Here is a 19,478-nt window from a genome sequence, read left to right on the forward strand (position 1 = left end):
GCGGGTGAGCTCGGGAGGCTATACGTTAAGATTGTGTCCAGAGTACGTATTACGGTGTCTGAGACAGATCTACTCACCTGCTGTAGCATCGAAGGTCAGTCCAGAAATGCTAGATCACATCACATGGATGGCCAAATGTGGGATGGAGGCAGGATAGCAAAAGTGGAATTTCCTAGGGAGGTCTGTGTCTTATGTGTCAGATGAGAAAATGCAGTTTTGGGGGGGCTTTCTCCTTAGAAAATTGCACAATGATGTTTTAATAGTCTAACAGGTGTCTGCACATTTATTAGCCACTGCGCTTTGGATTGCAAATAGGAGCTTTTCTTACTACTTTTTCAAATAGTAACAGAAACTGGGAAGCCAGCTGGATTTTTTTAAAGGGATGGATAATTTTATGATGTCTCTGACTTCACACGCAAAGATCAAAGGCAGCAAATCCCTTTCTTCAGGCTGCCAGCTGTCCACTCTGGGGCTGGGAAGACATTTTTCCCTTATGCATTGTATTGGCCAGGTGTATTTTCATTGCTTCCCTTTTCTCTGAAGCATCAAATAGAAGCAGATGTCAGAGACGGGCAGTGAGACTTGATGGACCATCAGTTTGTTCTGCCGTGACATATCGTGAGCCATATTGTGTCCTTGTGTACATAGGCAGAGCTCTGGTGAAGTCAGTATGTGGCCTTAAAAAAACCAACACATTAGTTATTGTCAGCAGTCCTTCAACCTGCTATCCATCATCTGCTGGCCACTTGATTGCAGGCATCACAGATGAGCTGGGGTTTGAAGGATTCAAGGAAGAGATTGTTAAGGTATGGAAATGGAGCAGCTTTCCAGCTGCGATGGAATGCGAGGTGATGCGCAAGCTAACCCGGCCTCGTGGTTTGGGCACCAGCCTGAATCTGTTTCTGGCCTTAGTCCTCTGTGGCTTTCCATCACACTTGCATTAAGCAGAAATAAGTACAAATGCAATTCAGGAAAAATTTTTGCTGTGATTTTAGAGCAGACCATTGCCCACATCCTCTAGCGCTTCTAACAGGAGCCCCAGTTTGATGCTGTAAATACACCAAAGCATGTTACTCTGGAAAGGATTGAAAAAAAGAGATGCTAACAACCAGGAAAATCCCCGGCGGGGTGGGAGCTTCCCCATATTCATCACTCTGCGTTTGCAACCACCTGCAGTAACGGAGAAAAATCCCAGTCCCTGCGATGGCTGTTACTAGCAGGTTTCTCTGTGACTCCTACGCCAGCTCCCAGGATCTGTGACATTTCCAAGGTGTATTCATTCACAGAAACTCTGTGCTTTAAGCCAGCACTCAGAGCACATTTGTAGAGAGCCTGGGAATTTATCTGGCCTCTTGCTGTAGCAGGTGCAGTCTAAGAAAACACCAGCAAACGGCAAAGCGGATTTGAGATGACGCAATTATCCCTTGTCTTTCTCCTCCCTCAGGGCCCCCTGTTCGTTCACAGCTTTGCCAGATGTAGGTTGGCACCAGCCTAGTGTTGGCTTCTCCTCTTCCAGTACCATGTGGGCATGACCTGAGGATAGTTGTCACTGAGTTGGCACATTCAGATCATTAACCATTTCTTTTGTTACAAATAACCATGGAGTTTTAGATTACTTAATGTCTGTTGCAGTATTTTCCTGTAAAAAGCCTTGTACAGAATTATATGTGAAGAGGCACTAAAAAGTATAAACAGATTTTTTTACTCTTGGAATTGCCCTAAATTGAACTTGCTTGTGATGGCCACCTCAAGGATGTTTTCCAGGGGGACAGGGGACATGAAAGTCAGGACATACCCATCACAGCTTCTCCCACCACAACACAACTCCCTGCTGTTTGGGCCAGTCTGGTGTGAACTTTCTGTCTCAGTGTGCTGATCCTGAGTTATTCTTCGAAGGCAAGGGATATTTCACCCAGGCTGTCATTTGGCTGGGTTTCCCTGACAGGTGAATTTCAGAAGAACCCAACCAACCTCCTGTCCCTGTTGAACGATGTGGGTGAAACCCAAGAATTACAAAAGTAGAAAGAGTTTTGCTGTCAGCTTTGCTGGACATAGCACTTTCCTCTCTAGGTTCAAGAGGGATTACTTAATTACAGTTTTTTGCAGAACCCTAATAGGTGATTTGAACACACAGAATTTCTCCTCTGATGGAGGGATGATGGTTGGGCATGTTGCCTACAGCCCTACCAGGCAGGTGAACAGAAAAGAAAAAAATTGCAATACTGTTAAATGCTTGGGAATAGGCACAGCCTTGAGCTGCTAATTATCATTTCATCTCCCCTGGCTCACTCCTTCTGCCAGTTATAACTGTTAGTAGGTCTTTCTGGTATGTAGGAGGAGTTCTTCTTTGAGCATCGGTATTGAAGTGCTGCTGAACTGTCATGTGTGAAGTTGGAGAACCTTGTGAAGACACTTGGCATTTTACTGGGATGATGTAGGTCAGATCTGTTAATGAAGGCTCCTTTGTATTCACTTCTCAAAATGGGACAATGACAAGAGGAGAACGCATTTAACACAGACATAACCATCTATTTCTTAAAATTGTTGTTATTTTTTACTAGCTTGAACATTGGAAGGAAAATAAGGTGGCAACACTTTGCATACCTGCCGATATTTTAACATCAGGGTTGTTGCACTGTAATATTTCTGTCTTCTGTCTCACAGAGTTCATTGCTTCCACTACCTGATCCCACTGGCTAAACAAGGGAACTACGCCATCGTCGCCAACGTGGAGAGCATGGACTATGACCCCCTCGTTGTCCGGCTCAATAAGGACATCAGTGCCATCGAGGAAGCCATGAGCGCCAGCCTTCAGCAGCACAAGTTCCAGTACATCTTCGAAGGTCGGCCATTTACCATCAGAGTTTGGTTCTTAGGAAATGTTTTTCCATTCTCATCCCAAAGCCCAAGAGTACTCCTTTTGGGGGTAAGGCAGGCTGTGGTACTGTTGCCACCTACAGCAGATTGATAAGTGAGGCCCATGCGAGCACAGAGCACTCAAAACCCCTGTTGCCTCCATACCATTTCTGAGCACACCTGGCTGAATAGGAGAAAGGGGCCCATGCTGAGTAGGAAATCCGTTAGTTGATGTATGTGCAGGACACTTCTTCCTCAGGAAGCCGTAGGACACGTGTATATGTTACGAGCACAGCTCTACTATGGCGCGGTTCCTATCCGAAGTGTAGCCATTCCATTTCTAAAATTAAATTTAGAGAACATTAGCTCTTCTGATGTCTCATCTGTCGTGATTACCTTGGAGAATATAAATCATGTCTTGGTTCATCTCCCCTGTATTTATTTGAGGCGCTGATGCACAGTTCTCTTGCCTGCATGCCAGGATACGTGTCCTTTTATGTGGTGGTGGTTCAAAGTCAGGACAAGGTGAGGACTGGAGATGTACCCATTGCCCAGTATAATATGTCAGCAGGGATGAAGGCTTTGCAGACCTGTCTAGCTGTATTTTGGCCACTGCTTACTGGTCCTAGCGAAGGCTTTCAGGATCTGTGTACTTCCCACCCCCATATCCATGTAGCTACTGATGGAACATTTTTTAATCAGATGTTTTCTGAGCTGTGTGAATCTGTGGCAAACTGAGTGATCACCAGCACATTATAGAGCTCCTCTTACAGCTCAGCTCTACCGCGTCTGTTCAAGGAGAGTGAAATGGCTCCACACGGAGCCATGGGGACCACTCACATCTCGCAAAGCCATGAGGTTGAAATTCATACACGTGGTCTTCGTGAAATGTGGGCACCTCTTAAGCCCAGGTTTGGGATTTACATAGAGCCTGTGCTCGTTGCCTATACATGAACGTATTTTCTTAATTCAAACTTTTAATTGACATCTAGTCTTGTACAAACCTGTGTACTGAGTGAATCAGGCTGGGTTTTTTGCTATTTGTGATGCAACATGAATAGATACATCATTTTGGGGGTGGCTGTGACTTTTAGCAGCCAGCTATGTCCTTCAGCAGCAGAGGAGAGATGGACACATCATTCAGACACAAGAAACTGTTCAAGACTGATCAGGGAGAGGGTGCACATCAATTGCATTGAAATGCAGTTCATTTCTGCTTTTGCAGACTGTGAGTTTACCAGGGAAAAATACCACCCTTGATAACAGATTAAAATGCTGTCATTTTGTAGGAGCAGTAGTGGTCTGTTGGTCTGCCCAGACAGAAAGAGGAACTGAAACAAACATTATGCAAAGCCTGATTATAACTCTGGAAGTGTCCTGGAAATATCAATGGCTATGATAATGCAACTTTGTGTTTTCATAGTATTTTGGGGCAGTTTTGTATGTTTACTAAAGAAGGAAATCTTGATCAAAGTCCTCCTAAAATGCACAGGGAAGATACCAAGGGCTGTTTCCAGGTACAGTCCAGTGTATCTCCCAGTTCACATGTACCACTACATTCATGGGTTGTATGATGAATTATTGTCACTAAACGTCTTCCTCCAGTGATTTTATTGCATGTGTCCCCCCTCACCCTTGCAGGTTTGGGCCACCTTATTTCCTGCATTCTGATCAACGGCGCCCACTACTTCAAGCGCATCAGTGAATCTGGCATCAAGAAAATGTGCAGGAACATCTTCATCCTCCAGCAAAACCTGACAAACATCACCATGTCACGTGAGGCTGACCTGGACTTTGCAAGGTGAGGAGACATCCCCAGGTTGGTTGTTACTATTTTGATGTCCACGTGTACAGAGGCAGCTCCTTCCAAAAGTTTCACCACTCGTGCGTGCAGCTGGGTGGATATCAAGTTAAACCCATAGAAGTGTTAAACGTAATATTCGCTTTCCCCCTTGTTGAGCAACGTTCAGAGCAACATGGATCACTTGAGCTCAAAATGGGGGTCCCACCACCAGAGTGTCTGTGCTTGGGGCTTCCTGTTGGTGTGGTTCTCCTCAGACCAAAACCCAGGCAAGGAAAAGCTTCTAGGTATAGGTCTTGGGTGGAACTTAAACTGGATGAATCTGGGGCCTAGACTCATGCCCAACTAACTAATACTTTGGTTTGTTGAAGGCTTAAATTTTTAGCAACTCACAGGAACAGTCTGTGTGAACCTCAGTGATGCCAGATCCAGATGCTGTCTCAAGTTCTTTTGCTCTTAAAATAGTAGTAATAGCAGAATAAAAACACAACTGGACATGATAGATCCCCTGTAAGTTTCTCACCCATCTTGCTGCTTTATTCACAAAGGGCAGATTGTTTGAGGAATAAGCAATCAGGTAAAAGCAAACACTAAACAGTGTGTGTGTTGCATATGGACCTAGGGTGCTACTACAAGTAGCTGTGTCAGCTGATCCTCTGTGGCAGCAGCTGGTTCAGCAATGGGCAGCTGAGCCCAAAAAATAGCCAAAGGAACAGTCTGGAACTTGCAAATTAAGGGGCGTAGATCAAATGACAGAGTTTTGTGTGACACTCGGATACAACCCACCACAAACACTGGAAATAGTTGGTGTCATCATCTGGCCATTTCTCTTGGAGACTGACTTACGAGAGAAGCGTGACTCCCCGCAGATGAGGGAGAGTAGGTATGACTGAGTGCCTCATTTACTTGGGCTCTCATATGGGGAATGATTTCATTATTGAATTAGTTTCTTCATAATAACATTGACATGGGGAAGTTATGAATGCTGAGGCCTGGAGGAGGGGGAGAGAAAAAGATCCATTACTAACTCCCCAAGGAATAGAGTTCCCAAATTCAATCTTTCCTTTTTTAAATTATGATTTTTTTTTTTCCCTGATCTGTTGAAATGCTAAATAAATTAGCCCAGTTTTTTGGCAGGCAGAACAGAGCTTGAGCATGTGCTGACAGCAACTGGCACCCAAATAATGAAACGCTGACCAAGCGCTGCTGGAGGCTGGCATGGCACGGCTGGCAGTTTTCTGGAGAGGCCTTTGCAGGGAGGGTTGAAGCCGTGGAGCTCTGACTCGTAGTGCTGCACAATTTGACGTGGAGTTTGAAGGGAAGGGTGAGGAGGTAACGTGTTCCCTGCTCCCGATCCTGCTGGATGGGTGATATGCCCGACCAGCAGTTTTAACAGCATCAAAGACATACCAGCCCTCTTCATAAATGACTTAGATGGCAAATAGATTTTCTTCTGCGCCAGTGGAGCTTCTGGGTACCATCTCCAAGAGCTGTGGAGCTCCAAAGGGACACCTGAGCTTTCTGCACAGCAGCATCAACCACTCTGTGGTACCTGTGATGCAAATTTCTTCCCATAATATAAATTCAACAACATTTCTTTTTAGCTTTCATGACTGCATTGCTTCCCTCTTTCTTTTGGGGCAGATTTCTGTGATCTAGAGAGTATGTTTTATTCTTTTGTTCTTCAGATGACTCCTGAATGCTTAGTATCCAGATTCCCCTTTTACATAAACAAGGCGTCTCGTGCATCCAAACCCTGCCCTGCTCACCTGAATTTACAATTACCCGAGCAAGTTCTCATGTTACCCCAGGGACTCCAGTTACAAGGTCTATTCAAACTATAAAATAAACATAACAGTTCACCCCCAGAAAGCATGAAATAACATCAATGTAGGATAAAAGTGATTTGTACTTCTGTGATATAGCTCATATAAGAATCTGTAAATGCTTTGTGCAGTAGCTAGCTATCAGTTTTGCCTTTTTAAAGATGAGAAACGGAAAGCAAGTGGTGATTTCAGGTATGGGAGCAGTGGCAGAGCTGATGGAGAAATACTCACTCACGCTCATCCTTACCCCCCGCTTCATCTCCCAGTAACTGGGGTAAACTCCCTCCGTGCTTCGCTTCTCCAGGGAACTGGGTGCTCATTACTGAACAGGAGAGATTTCTGAAGTGGGTCTAACCCAGCTTGGGACTCACTGCCCCATCTCTGGTCTTTGCATTTGAGCTTGTGCAAAATAATTCAACATTTGGTCTGATTTCTTTAAGGAAGTCAATTAGAAGTCATGGGCTCCTTTGATCAAGGAAAGACAGAATAGGATTTCAATGGTTTTTTCGACACACACAGCAAAATAGATTTTCTCAGGCAGTCATGGAGCTCTTTGCCCTCCAGGTTGGATCTAAGCCTCATCCGAAGCCAACTGGCTTATGCTTCCCCTGGACAGTCAGTTTGATGGCCCTGTTGATCCCTTGCCCTCTTGATATTTTTTGGTCCGTGAGAGTGTGACACTCGGTGTTCAAGAAGCAATTAGCCACAATGAACAAGCAAACCATCACTCTTCATACGGTGACTCTTCATACATTACGTTTTAATTCTGGAATAGGTCTTGTGTGGTCCTTTTCTGAAAGTGAATGTGTTTAAAGCCTGATGTGCTCAAGTTTATAGGAAAGACCAGACCATTTGAGAAAGGGCCAAAAGACTTTCTTGAGTGTCATGCTTTTGATTTTGGGTTTGGTTTTGGTTTTATTTTTCACTTTTGTTATATTCTTCAAGGCTTTCTCAGGACCTTAAAGAGCACTGGGCATCCCCTTTATTCTCTGTCTTGGTGACTCAGGTAGTAGAAACCCCAACCAGGGAAGCTGGAGGGGGAAGATCTTTCTCCTCTGAAGCCAAAATCACGTAGAGGTTTCACAGCAAAATCTTAACCCGTGTAACATTCGCTGGTTCTGGTGAGACTCTAGCTGTTTAAACCCCATTTTTCAAAAGGTCTGTAACCTGCAGGTGACAACAGCAGGATTTGCTGCTTTGGGAGTAGTACCATGGCAGGAGGAATATTTGTTTGAAATGAGTTTTGCTTTGAGATTCTCAGTTCAAGGTAGAGCGGGGTAGGGAAACTCTGTGCAGAGCATCACGAAGCAGAGCCAGGGCACGTTTCCATTGAAAAAAATAAATTGCCAAGTTCTGTGAGCTCTAGCAAGGAGTTTCTCCACTGACAGGAAAAAGGGTAAAATAGGCTGGTGCTGACTGCTGAGGTGTCACAAAAGGATTTGTAGCATTTTCTAAATTTCCTGCAAATATTAATAGGTTTTTCTCTTCTTTGTGTGTTCAATATCTAGGCTGTCAGTCGTTAGGACATCCACTACCATATTAAAGAAAAAGTGGTATTTTCTTCCCGTGTATAAAATACCTAGGCATATACTGCAAAGTCTGGGACTGAGTGTGAGTTCCAATACCTACAAATTTTGGAAGTTCCAGACCCAGAATTAGATTTGTCGCATTAGAGAGATAAAATTCAGCTTTAAATTTGGATTCTAGTCCAGGTCTTTTCCTTTGTGCTTTCTTTGCTACTCCCCTTCTATCCCCACCAAAAATTACACTTGCATGTTTATGCAGAGATTTCAGCAGAGGTAGTCAAAAAGGGCTAGGTTTCTGCTTCAGAGTCATCCTTAAATAAAATACCATTCAACTGTTAGATGCTCATTTCTCATTGAAAAAAAAAAAAACTTTCTCAGATCTACAGCAGTGATAAAATTGCCCTATTCTTGAAAGTTAATTGAGGTGGTTGCAAGGGGAAGGGAGAGACCAGTGATGAAATGTGAACGTTTCATACAACACGGTGTCATTTTGACCTCTGAGATAAAGGTTTTTGAGTGGTGCTACTCGTCGTTACTGGAGCTGAGTGTCCTTCATCCCTTAAATGGTTTGCAGCATAGTGAACGAGAGGTGTCTGTACACCTAAGAGTTAGATCGAAGCTTTCCCTGCTGCTACCATTCAAGTTCACGGTTGCAATGGCCATCCATCCCACAGGAACCAGGAATCTCTTTTCCTGCTGCTGAAGATGTTACCAGGTGTCACAAACTGTCCATAAACAAGAAACTGTTGGTAAAGAGGATGTCTGAAACAACTCGAGTGGGATGTCCTATGGGGGAGAAGCAGAGTGAGCTCTGTGGAGGTGGGACATTGGGCCATTTCTCTTCCCCTCCCTCCTGTTGTTGCCCAGAGAGAGAACTTGCCTCACTGTGCAGGTACCAGCCAGAGAAAATGAGAACCTTCTGGAACAACCCATTGCACATGCGTAAGAAAGACTATATAAAGGCAATGCCCCACGTGTGTCTTTGTCAACCCACCATCTATGAACCAAGCTGGCTGCTCTGCGACAATGCAGGATCCAAGGGTGGTGATTACCCTTTTCCCATCCCCTCCTCCTCTCTTTTCTCTTTCCTCTTTTTGCTCTCACTTATTTTATATATTCATGTATATAAGTTTTGTACTAATTGAATTGCAATTGGTTGATCATTGATGGGTTACTAGGAAAATAGTCTCATCTCCAAAGTGCCTTTATTCATTCTCTGGACAGTTATCCGCTGATTGTTGCCAAATTGTCTCCATTCACTCACTAAAGTGGTCAGTTAATAGAGTCACCAGCACAATTTTTCCTCTGAGTCACCGTGGTGACTCGGCCCACCCTGCGGCTCTACCGAGCAGAGACCGGCTCTTCCACTGGCACACAAGCTCTCGGGGATTTTCAAAGATTCACCCCCCTCATAAGCCACCACGTGGGATGAAACACCAGGGCCCCACATCTTTCTAGTAGATGTGGCACCTACATCATCACAGCCACTCCGGAGAAGTCCCCAGTGAGAAGGCATGGGGAGAAGCCATCAGCCTGCCACAGAGCTGTTCACAGGTTGGTCATGAATAAGCCCTTGAAATGTAGTTCAGGCACCTGTGATCAAATCTATCAGTATACAAGGGCTGCTTGAATTTTTATCATTCACAAAAGAGAATGACCTTTGCTTCTGCTCCCCGGCAAAATACAGCCGCAGCTGCTGCTCTGACCTTGTTCCTCTGCGTCTGTGCTGCCCCAGTGACATCCGTGATGCTACAATGTACATGTACTTGCTTGTATTCTTACATTCTCAGGGCAAACACCTTCCCTCTACCCATACAGCCAGCTGCAGAGAATCACAGAATCATCTGGTTGGAAAAGACCTTGAAGCTCCTCCAGTCCAACCATGAACCTCACCCTGACCGTTCCCAACTCCACCAGATCCCTCAGCGCTGGGTCAACCCGACTCTTCAACCCCTCCAGGGATGGGGACTCCCCCCCTGCCCTGGGCAGCCCATTCCAACGCCCAACAACCCCTTCTGCAAAGAAATCCTTCCTAAGAGCCAGTCTAACCCTGCCCTGGAGCAGCTTGAGGCCATTCCCTCTTGTCCTGTTGCTTGTTACTTCATTAAAGAGAGTCAGGAGAGAACAGGACCAGTCCTCATACCCCTCAAAGCGAGAATTGCCAAGGTATTTGTAGGAAGCAGTTACAGTTAACACCAGTTACCCTGCATGGCTCCTGGAAACACACCCTTTACTCAAAATCCATCTTCATTTAGGTGGGGAGGGTAAGAGAGTATAGGTGAAGGAGGATGCAGCTGGAGCTTGAGCTTTCTCTCAGACCTAGTGTCAAACTGCGGCATCACTGGTTGGGTTGGAGATACCAAGGTCAAGGTGCCAAGATGTCTGCACGGGGCCAACCAGTGTGCTGGGAAGAGACTAGCGGGGTTTGGGAAGCAGCAGATCTGCCTCAGCTCTGCTCCGGCACCTAATGAGCACTCAGTCTGTGCTTGTGAGTGTGAGCAGAGTGGATATAGACACTCCGGGTTTAGCTCAGTCAGTGACAAGAGGCAGAGACACCCTTGTGCTACAATTTTCCAGTGCAAACAGGCCCGTTGCTTTCAGCACAAAGATCCAAGGAGGTGGCAGCGTTGTCCAATTCTTGCACAGGGAGAATTGGAAAATACCACCGGGAACAATCTCTGGACTGCAGCAGCAGGATTTCAGAGGGTGCTTTATTTCAGAGCAGTTCTGGTTCAGATACTCGGCATTTGGGGTCCTCTCCTGCTATGACTGACAGGCAGGGGATTTTTTTGTTTGATTATACAGGGGCAGGAGAGATTTGTGCCTCTTGCTTAGCACAAGGCTGTCCCAGGCAGGAGGAATAAGCAATAGCTTGCTGCCATCTACTGGGTGCTGCAGAGGGAAGGGGAAGCCAGTGTGCTTTAGAGATCCCTTAGACATCCCAGTGGTCTGAAAGAAGTCTTTTTCATTACCAAATACTATTTCTCTTTCTGATTTTATTCTTGATAAATACAGAAACAGCAGGCTGTGTTTGTTGCCTGGGTGCCCAGGTTGCCTGAGGATGTAGCTGGTTGAGCGAAGCCTCTGTTCAGAGCCATTTTGATACTTGATTTGTGTGTGTTGAACCCCAGGTCCTACAAACGGATCCTGACCTGGATCCTCTTCATTTAGGGCACACTGCTGTTCTGCTCTCAGGTGCCTCTGGAGTGCTCCTGTGATGCTCCTCTGCTGCCTGTCTTCACTTGGGGTTCAGAACTGGATAAGAAAGGTATCTCAGATGTTCTCCCTTGGGACTCCACTCAAGCCAGGAGGAAATTTGCAGCATTTAGGATTATTCAATTTGAGTGAAGCCCATGTTAGTTGATTAGACAACTTGGGTACCACACACTGTAACTCATGTATCCTCCACACCGCTTAGGAGAGTCCAAAGCGAACAGAGCAGACCACTAGAAAGGGTACTGCAGGTAGTATCTTTCTGCTGCAGGTTGAACTGACCTGAGCCCTGAGGTTGAGTTTGCTGCAGATCGGTTCTTTCTTCCCTCCTTGTTGCTGGAGCAACTGGAAACACAACAGCCCTGCTACTTCAAAGTTTCCATGCCTGAAAGCCACATCTTTCTGCCCCTGTGTTAGGAGTAGTCTGTCTGTGGGGGCTGATTAGGTTTAGACTGGCTCTTAGGAAGTATTTCTTTGCAGAAGGGGTTGTTGGGCGTTGGAATGGGCTGCCCAGGGCAGGGGGGGAGTCCCCATCCCTGGAGGGGTTGAAGAGTCGGGTTGACCCAGCGCTGAGGGATCTGGTGGAGTTGGGAACGGTCAGGGTGAGGTTCATGGTTGGACTGGAGGATCTTCAAGGGCTTTTCCAACCGAGATGATTCTGTGATTCTGTGATCTTCCCAGAAAGCTGCTCGGGAGATGCCGTGATGCAGTCAGTATCATGGGGCTCAGCTGCAGAGAACAGGGGGCAGTCTGCAACAAGTCATGGCCACAGCTCATTTCCCATGAAATATTAATCACTGAATAACAGGAAGATATGTGGACCCAGACGTGAGGGGCAGGGGCACAAGAGAAAGAATGAAATAGCTGAGGTCTAGCTGTGGTTCAGGAGCAGCTGTCGACTCCTGGGTCCCTGCTGACCTCACTCATTGCCTCTCCTTCAGGTCAGGTGTGAGGATTTTTGGTTCTCAGATGCAACGGAGCCACTTCCATCACGAAATACCTATGATAGTGTCCCAGGTGTTTGGTCACTGTTGATGGGTGTCAAGATTGAAAGTGAAATTTCAACACATATGGAATGTTTTTTCTCTGCGTGGCAGGGACAGCAGATGTCTGTCACATATATATCCTATAATGTCTTGTCAAGACTAGACAACCCTACAGACTGAACCCCTTCCTTTTGCAATCAGCTACCCATAGGGTTTTTTTTAGTATCCTGATGTAGGCAAGCTGGTCACTGAGCCATCTTGTCTGTGTTGGGGGAAAAAGCCTTCCTTGTGCATAAAAACTGCAAATGTGTTCATCTGGAGGAATTGCTCTCCTCCCACTTTATAGCCCAAGGTCCTCAGTGCTGTGAAAGGTAAAAATCAACGATTCTTTGCAGTATGGATCCTTGGAAGACCTTCCCCTGTAGAGGAGCCAGAAGCAGAACAGGCTCTAGAAGAAAAGCTTCTCTTTGCTGACAACGTGGGAAAGACATGTTATCTCTGTCACGATGCTGGACTCATGTTGTGTATCTGTGGAGCGTGCCCTCATTTTGGTTTTGCTGCTTTTAATTAACAAAGCTGCTTTAGTTTTCAATTAAGGACTTGGTTACAACAAAATCCGTATTTTCTTTTCCTTTCTTTTCTCTCTTGTTTTCTCCCCCCCCTGTAGTTTCCACTGAGCTTTGATCTCAGTGCAGGTTTAATTAGCTGTAATTAGTGGTTTCACTGCATTAACCAAAAATCCCAACCACAGAGGATTAAAAACCACCCTTCAGCTTGATGCGCCCCCCCCTCCCCTTCCTCCTTTTGCTTTCCCCGTGTGTTTTGGGGGATCATAGACTGTCCCCGTACGGTCCTTCACCAGACGGGTGCTGCTGGGTGACGCCCCGTGCATCCCAAACAGCTGCCCTGTTATGGACTCATTAAAACTACACTGGAACAAATCACCCATCCATGTAGTTTAATTTCCAGTTAAATCTGCAGCTGCCGTGAGTTTTAGTAGGACATCAATTTATGCCTTCACAACATTTCATAGAGCACTTCTTGGTGTTTCTGACTGCTTTCTGCAATACAGAGCATTTACAGCAAGGTGCCTGCTTGAGGCTTCCTAAACTTTCAGCTTCTGCAGTCCTGCATGAGCTTCTGGAAGCCATGGCATGGCCATGGCCTTGGCTGGAGCTATCCAGCTCCTCAACACAGAAATGAGAGGGGTTTTTGGAAGAGATGACTCTGGGGGAACTCAGATCACCAGTCTGCTTTCCTCCATGGAGGTGCGCAGGGGAATATCGCATAGTTGGACACACAATTCATCTGGGCAGCCACAACACAGGAGGAAGAAACCAAAATGCTCGTTGAGCTGGTGAAGTAAGAGCATTGCTGATAATCATGTCTCCTGGCAGGATACCCACTCAACACTTGTCAGAGATTAGTGTACCCCACACCGAGCCCCACCAACCACTCGTGTGTTGGAAAAGATCTCGGTTCTTCTGGGCAGCTCAGAAGCTGGAAAACGCAATATTCCCAAATAGCTCACCTTGATGCCCAAGACTGGAGTTCACTGTGGGTCAAGCATTTCTGCTTACCACATCTGTGCCAAAATTGGCTGTTTTCAGTCTCATGCATGCACCCAATCTCCTTGCAGTGTCGGGAAACAAAAGACTCTCCTTGTCCCTTCCTCAGTTCTCCAGGAGATGTTGGTAAAGTTCAGATCTAATCTTTACATCCATGAGTGTTTGAGAGAGGAGTTGGGCCAGTCTTTGTCTTTGAATCACTGGCCCATGGTGCTGAGATGTACAGAAAAGGCAACACCCCTGTCCTGAGGCCTGGAAATGGTTCTCAGGTCATCTTGCCAGAGTGAGGGGGACCTGTGCTCTGAATCTTATGTACCCCTGGGACTCAGAAGCCACCTCTTGCTGTCCCAGGATTGGCATTTTGGGAAGGGAAGCCTTCCCAAGGGAAACACGCTCTTCTTGTTAAACCACAGCCATCTCTTCCAAGTATTTCCTCTTTGCCACAAAACCAGACTTCTTTGTTAAACCTGACATGCCCTGATCCATTTGGAGATGGGGGTCTTCATGCTATTTCCAGCTGAAGTCCCTCTCCTGAAGTCTGAAGGCTTAAAATTCCTTTTAATTCACTGCAGATAGTAAATTTATTCCCAGGATAATCTGTATTAGCATTGGGTTCTGGCCATTCTTCTGTCACCTGGGTCCTTCCAGCCCTATCCCCTCCTGCAGGGTCAATACACCCAAAGTAGATCAGTTAAATCAGCTGCTGGAAGGGCTTTGTTTGTCCCATCTTTGGGCATCCTGATGGACATCAGAGGGGAGTAGATCTCAATGCCCCTGGTTTGTGCAGGTCCGAAATACTCCTCCCCAGGACACCACTTGATGTTTTATCTGCCTTATCTGGAAAACTACCTCCAAAACACTCTGTATTTTATTTGCTATGCAAAATGCATGGCCAGTACAAAACAAAAAGATCAGCAGCTCTTTACAGCACGCCCGTCATACAGGAGGAAAGCAGCATCAAGTTCTGAAGGCTCGGTGAGAATTTGTGATTCTGCTTGCATATACCCAGCGATGCCGACACCTCGGCAAATACCACCTTCCTCTTCCCGTCCTTTGCACAGCGGGCCCTGATGCGACGCAGTAAATTAGAGTGGGGAAACGATCCAGCTTAGGGGGGAAGGGCTATGTTTTGTTTTTCGCATCAGCTTTTTCTCTTTTTTGGCAGGATCAGCTCCCCGGTCTGGTTCACAGCGGGCCTTGCAAACAGCTGTGCTGGCACAACTGAAGGAGAGGGAACAAACAAGGAAATGAGCTGTAAAGCTCTGAAATGATAATGTCCCCGAAAATGAAACTTTATCTTAAATTGGGGTAAGACATCAGGGGCAAGGAAAGGAATTGCTCAAGGTAGGAGCAGAGGGGAAGCAGGAGGAGCAAACTCATCCTTGTGCAGAAGTCACTGCTCTTCCTGCACCGTCTTTGGGCCATTTGGCCTCACTCCAGCCTAAGGTTGGACAACTTTTGTTCTCGTGTTTGCTGAGTAGCAGATTTCTTATTCATTGCGTGTGGCTGGGAAATGCCTTCCCTGCTGCTGATACTCCGCATTAGGAAAAAACTCCAAAATGCCCTAATGGTGATACACCAGATGTTCGGAAGCAAAGAGCCTGACTCTTGGGGGATGACATTTCTCATGTTTGTCCTTAAGTAATTTTCGTGTAATAAGAGCACTTGAGCACATGAAGATGGAAAGAAAGTGGCTGAACCACCGGGTAATGACAGCACGTCGCTCCCCTTCCTTTGGTGACTGCATGGATTATAAATTCCTGAAGGAGGGGATTTTGCTGGCTTTGTAATTAAAACACACACCAGGCATTTTGCAGACACGTGGGCCGTGGCAGCCCGAAGAACACACACCCAAGTCCAACAAAGCATTTAAGCCCAAGTTTAACTTTCTGATATATGCGTTGACCCACTGAACTGGTGAATACTTGCTCTATAACTAGAGGTCCGCCACAGTCACGTCTCCATCGGAGCTGGTTGCCCTTGGTTCCCTTTACAGCAAGGAGAGAGAAGTGAGCATGATTAGAGTGCGATTTTTCTGAATTGGTTTAAATTTTCTTTGAAATGAGATGAAGGGCCTCCTAGGAGTGCCTGTTGCTTTCTCGGGAGGATCAGGGAGCAGAGGTGATCTGCTCAGGTGGAATTATCCACGGCAGACCTCTATCGCTAGGCAAGATGAGCCCCTCCTCGGCTGTCTGGGGTCAGGAGGTGACTTTGCAGGTGGGCAGATCAATCCGTAAGCTCCCTCGATAGGTTTTTACACCCAGTAGCAGCCCCGTATTAACTAGATTAGGGGGCTGAATTCATTTGGCAATTCCTACATCCCTAACGTCCGAACACACTGTGATGTGTGAAATTACGTAGCATCCACTCTTCATCGGTATCACTCCATTTAGCAGAGGAAACATCTTAAAAATATCAGTTGGTACTGGACTGCACCAGTCCTGCCCAGGCTTTCCACTGTTGACTCAACAGTTTTATTTTGATTGGCCATTTCAGTTTCTCCCGGAGGCACTTTTAATCTTCACACTGTAACCTTTAAAGATATAGGTTTTAGTGGCCTCTGTAATGATTTTCATTGCCTGAATGTGGATGTTGCTCTGAGTAAAGAGATTAATTCAATTTTCCTAAACTGGAAACGGACTGAAAAACTGAGAGGCTTCATTGACTTTCTTTGCTTGGTTCTTGGTGTATTAGGGAAACAATCAATGGAGGTGAACTTCTCAGCCAGCGGAAGCCGGCGTTCACATTTCCAGGGACACAAGCTTAGGAAGATGTGAATAAACATTTTTAAGAAGTGTTTTTGGCTGTTAGACTTGGCCAGAGCACGTTCCTACTCTGCATTAACAACATCAGGATATATTCTCCTGGAAATGAATTACAAACAAATTCCTCATTTATCCCTGAGGTGACAGTCTTTTGCTGATATGTGCTTTCTTGAGACTAATAAGTTTTGAATGTCGGTGGAGAAAAAAAAAAAATCAAAGTAATTACTTTGTGTTCCCAAGCTCCTTATTTGTGTAGGTGCCTGTGTGTTTATCTCTCTCTGTCATGCTGCATTGCTAATGGTAATTAAAGTGAAGGGATTTTTCTTGTTAGAAGTTTTTCTTCTTAATTTCTACCTTTAGTGACTTTGGCATCCATGATGATACTTAGCCACTGACCAGTTACTTGCAGAACTGCAGTTGCTTTAATATAACGTCTAAGTTTAGGAAACTCTGTCTGTCCGGCTGGAATTGGATGGGTTTCTTTATCCAGGTCTGTGGTACATGGCGTGGATGTTGGTTTTCTTTGCAGGCCAGGTTTTGAAAGCACGTCCTGTGGGTGTGAGTCCTGGTATTCACTATCATCTTGGTGGTGGTTCTTCCAAATCACAGAGTACTCGTCAACATTTGCTTTATTTGACTACACAGAATTTGGTATAGGGGTGATCGTAGCAAAAATAAGGAGCAAAGCCAAGTTCACACTGTCAGCAATGGTGTGGTGCGTGCTCACCACGTGCTCGTGGCTCCCTGATAAACCAGCATAGGACACGTTGTCTGTGGCTCAATGGGTGGGCCAGGGAGTTCTGCCAGGTTTCCAGCCTCGGGTGTCCATCTCACCCAGGGAGGGGCTTCAGTCTCTTCCTGCACTTTGTTTTTGCATGAAACATCAAATACGTGGGCTAGAAAGAGGCCACAAGGATTTCCCACCGGCTCCCCAGGCTGCACAGTCTGCAGACCAGGTCTCAGTCAGGCTCAGGAGACAAAAACCAGAGCCCCACCACGGTGTCCAGAAACTGCGTACGTTGCTTGGGGAGGAGTGGCTGGAGAGCTGCCAGTCAGAGAGGGACCTGGGGGGGTTGACTGCCAGCCGGCTGAACATGAGCCAGCAGTGTGCCCAGGTGGCCAAGAAGGCCAATGGCATCCTGGCTTGTATCAGCAATAGCGTGGCCAGCAGGGACAGGGAAGGGATCTTGCCCCTGGACTCAGCACTGGTGAGGCCGCCCCTCGATGAGTGGGTTCAGTTTTGGGCCCCTCACTCCAAAAAGGCCATTGAATGACTCGAGCGTGTCCAGAGAAGGGCAACGGAGCTGGTGCAGGGTCTGGAGCACAGGGCTGATGGGGAGCGGCTGAGGGAACTGGGAGGGTTTAGTCTGGAGAAGAGGAGGCTGAGGGGAGACCTCATGGCCCTCTGCAACTGCCTGAAAGGAGGGTGCAGAGAGGGGGGATGAGTCTCTTGAGCCAAGGAACCAGCGGCAGGCCAAGAGGGAATGGCCTCAAGCTGCGCCAGGGCAGGGTCAGACTGGCTCTTAGGAAGGATTTCTTTGCAGAAGGGGTTGTTGGGCGTTGGAATGGGCTGCCCAGGGCAGGGGGGGAGTCCCCATCCCTGGAGGGGTTGAAGAGTCGGGTTGACCCAGCGCTGAGGGATCTGGTGGAGTTGGGAACGGTCAGGGTGAGGTTCATGGTTGGACTGGAGGATCTTCAAGGGCTTTTCCAACCGAGATGATTCTGTGATTCTGTAATACAGGCTTTCTCATACCATAGAAACACGAAGATGAATGTGAAAGCCCATCTCCAGGTCCATGTGAAGCATATAACATATGTGATATACCACTGACTTTAGCCACCAAGGGACTAGGCAGGCTTTTGTGTGCATAGAGAGCAGCTTTATTGGTTTGCTTGCTTTTAAAATGTCATAGGAACATTTTAGCTATTATCTTCTCTCAGTCGAGTCCAAGGACCTTCTCCTGCCTTCACTTGGTCCCCTGCACTTGACAGCTTCAGCCTGTGGAAGTCATATCAAGCAGGATACAAGGCTGCAACCATGACTGCACTGGAGAGGCTGAGGCAACAATGTGCAGGGATAGAAATGATGATCTGAGCAGACTCTTTAAAGGTGGAGTGAAAACATGCCTTTTACAGCATCACTCCTGCAACAGGCATTGTATTTATTGTATTGGGCACTGCTGGGAACAGTGGGTTGATACCTGAAAGACCTAAGTGGTGCTGGTTGGAGACACAGCAGCTGGGGTATGAAGGCAGGCTGGCCACAAAAACATGGAAGGTAAATGGTTGGTAGCAGAAATCTTACTAAAAGGTTACAACCTTGAAATGGATCCTGAATGTCATGACAGACCCCAGGTCTACTAAGGGACCTGAGAGGGATCCAGAAAAGGAAGGAACATTCTGTTCTTCATGATTCCAAGGGGCAAAAGTTGATTTTGAACAGGCAGAATAGTGCTGAAATGGAAAGCAATGTCCTTGTCCATCCCGTTAAGGGTCGCAGCTTTCTCTGTTTGGGCAGTGCTGCAGCAAATCTCGCTGGTATCTCCTGGTGAAATTTGTTGCCTCCTGACTCTCGTGGTGGTGGTGGTGGATGGCTGTCTGTCAGTCAGTGCGGCTGTCACCTCTGTGCACACAGCCGGTGGAGCAGCTCGGCTCTCCTGCAGAGCAAACGCATGCTGGTTTCTAATTCAGCAAACAAGCAGATGGCCAAAAAGGAGGGGTGGGAATGTAAAGCTTTGCCTGCAGCTCTCCCTCCAGGAATTCCGTGGGCCAGAAAAGATCAGGAGAGTTGGTGGCAGAGATTTCTGTGTTAGAGTCTGGAGGAGGGATGGAGAAGGACCTTTCATCCCAGGGCTGTGTACCATGAAGAGCTTGCAGCTGAGGGAACTTGGGGGGTTTAGTCTGGAGAAGAGGAGGCTGAGGGGAGACCTCATGGCC

The 19,478-nt window shown here is 46.7% G+C and overlaps 1 protein-coding gene across 2 annotated transcripts in view; it reads left to right on the forward strand.

Annotated features, from left to right (window-relative positions):
• Positions 1-19,478, forward strand: part of EXOC4 (exocyst complex component 4) — a 421,385-nt gene that overhangs the window by 384,382 nt on the left and 17,525 nt on the right. For both annotated transcript variants that reach the window (XM_074828084.1, XM_074828085.1), the window contains exons 16-17: positions 2,665-2,843; positions 4,498-4,657. In XM_074828084.1, coding sequence (XP_074684185.1) covers positions 2,665-2,843; positions 4,498-4,657 — 339 coding nt within the window. The remainder of the gene's footprint in view (positions 1-2,664; positions 2,844-4,497; positions 4,658-19,478) is intronic.

Source organism: Strix aluco, chromosome 5 (assembly GCF_031877795.1).
Source record: "Strix aluco isolate bStrAlu1 chromosome 5, bStrAlu1.hap1, whole genome shotgun sequence".
In the NCBI taxonomy this organism is placed as follows: domain Eukaryota; kingdom Metazoa; phylum Chordata; class Aves; order Strigiformes; family Strigidae; genus Strix; species Strix aluco.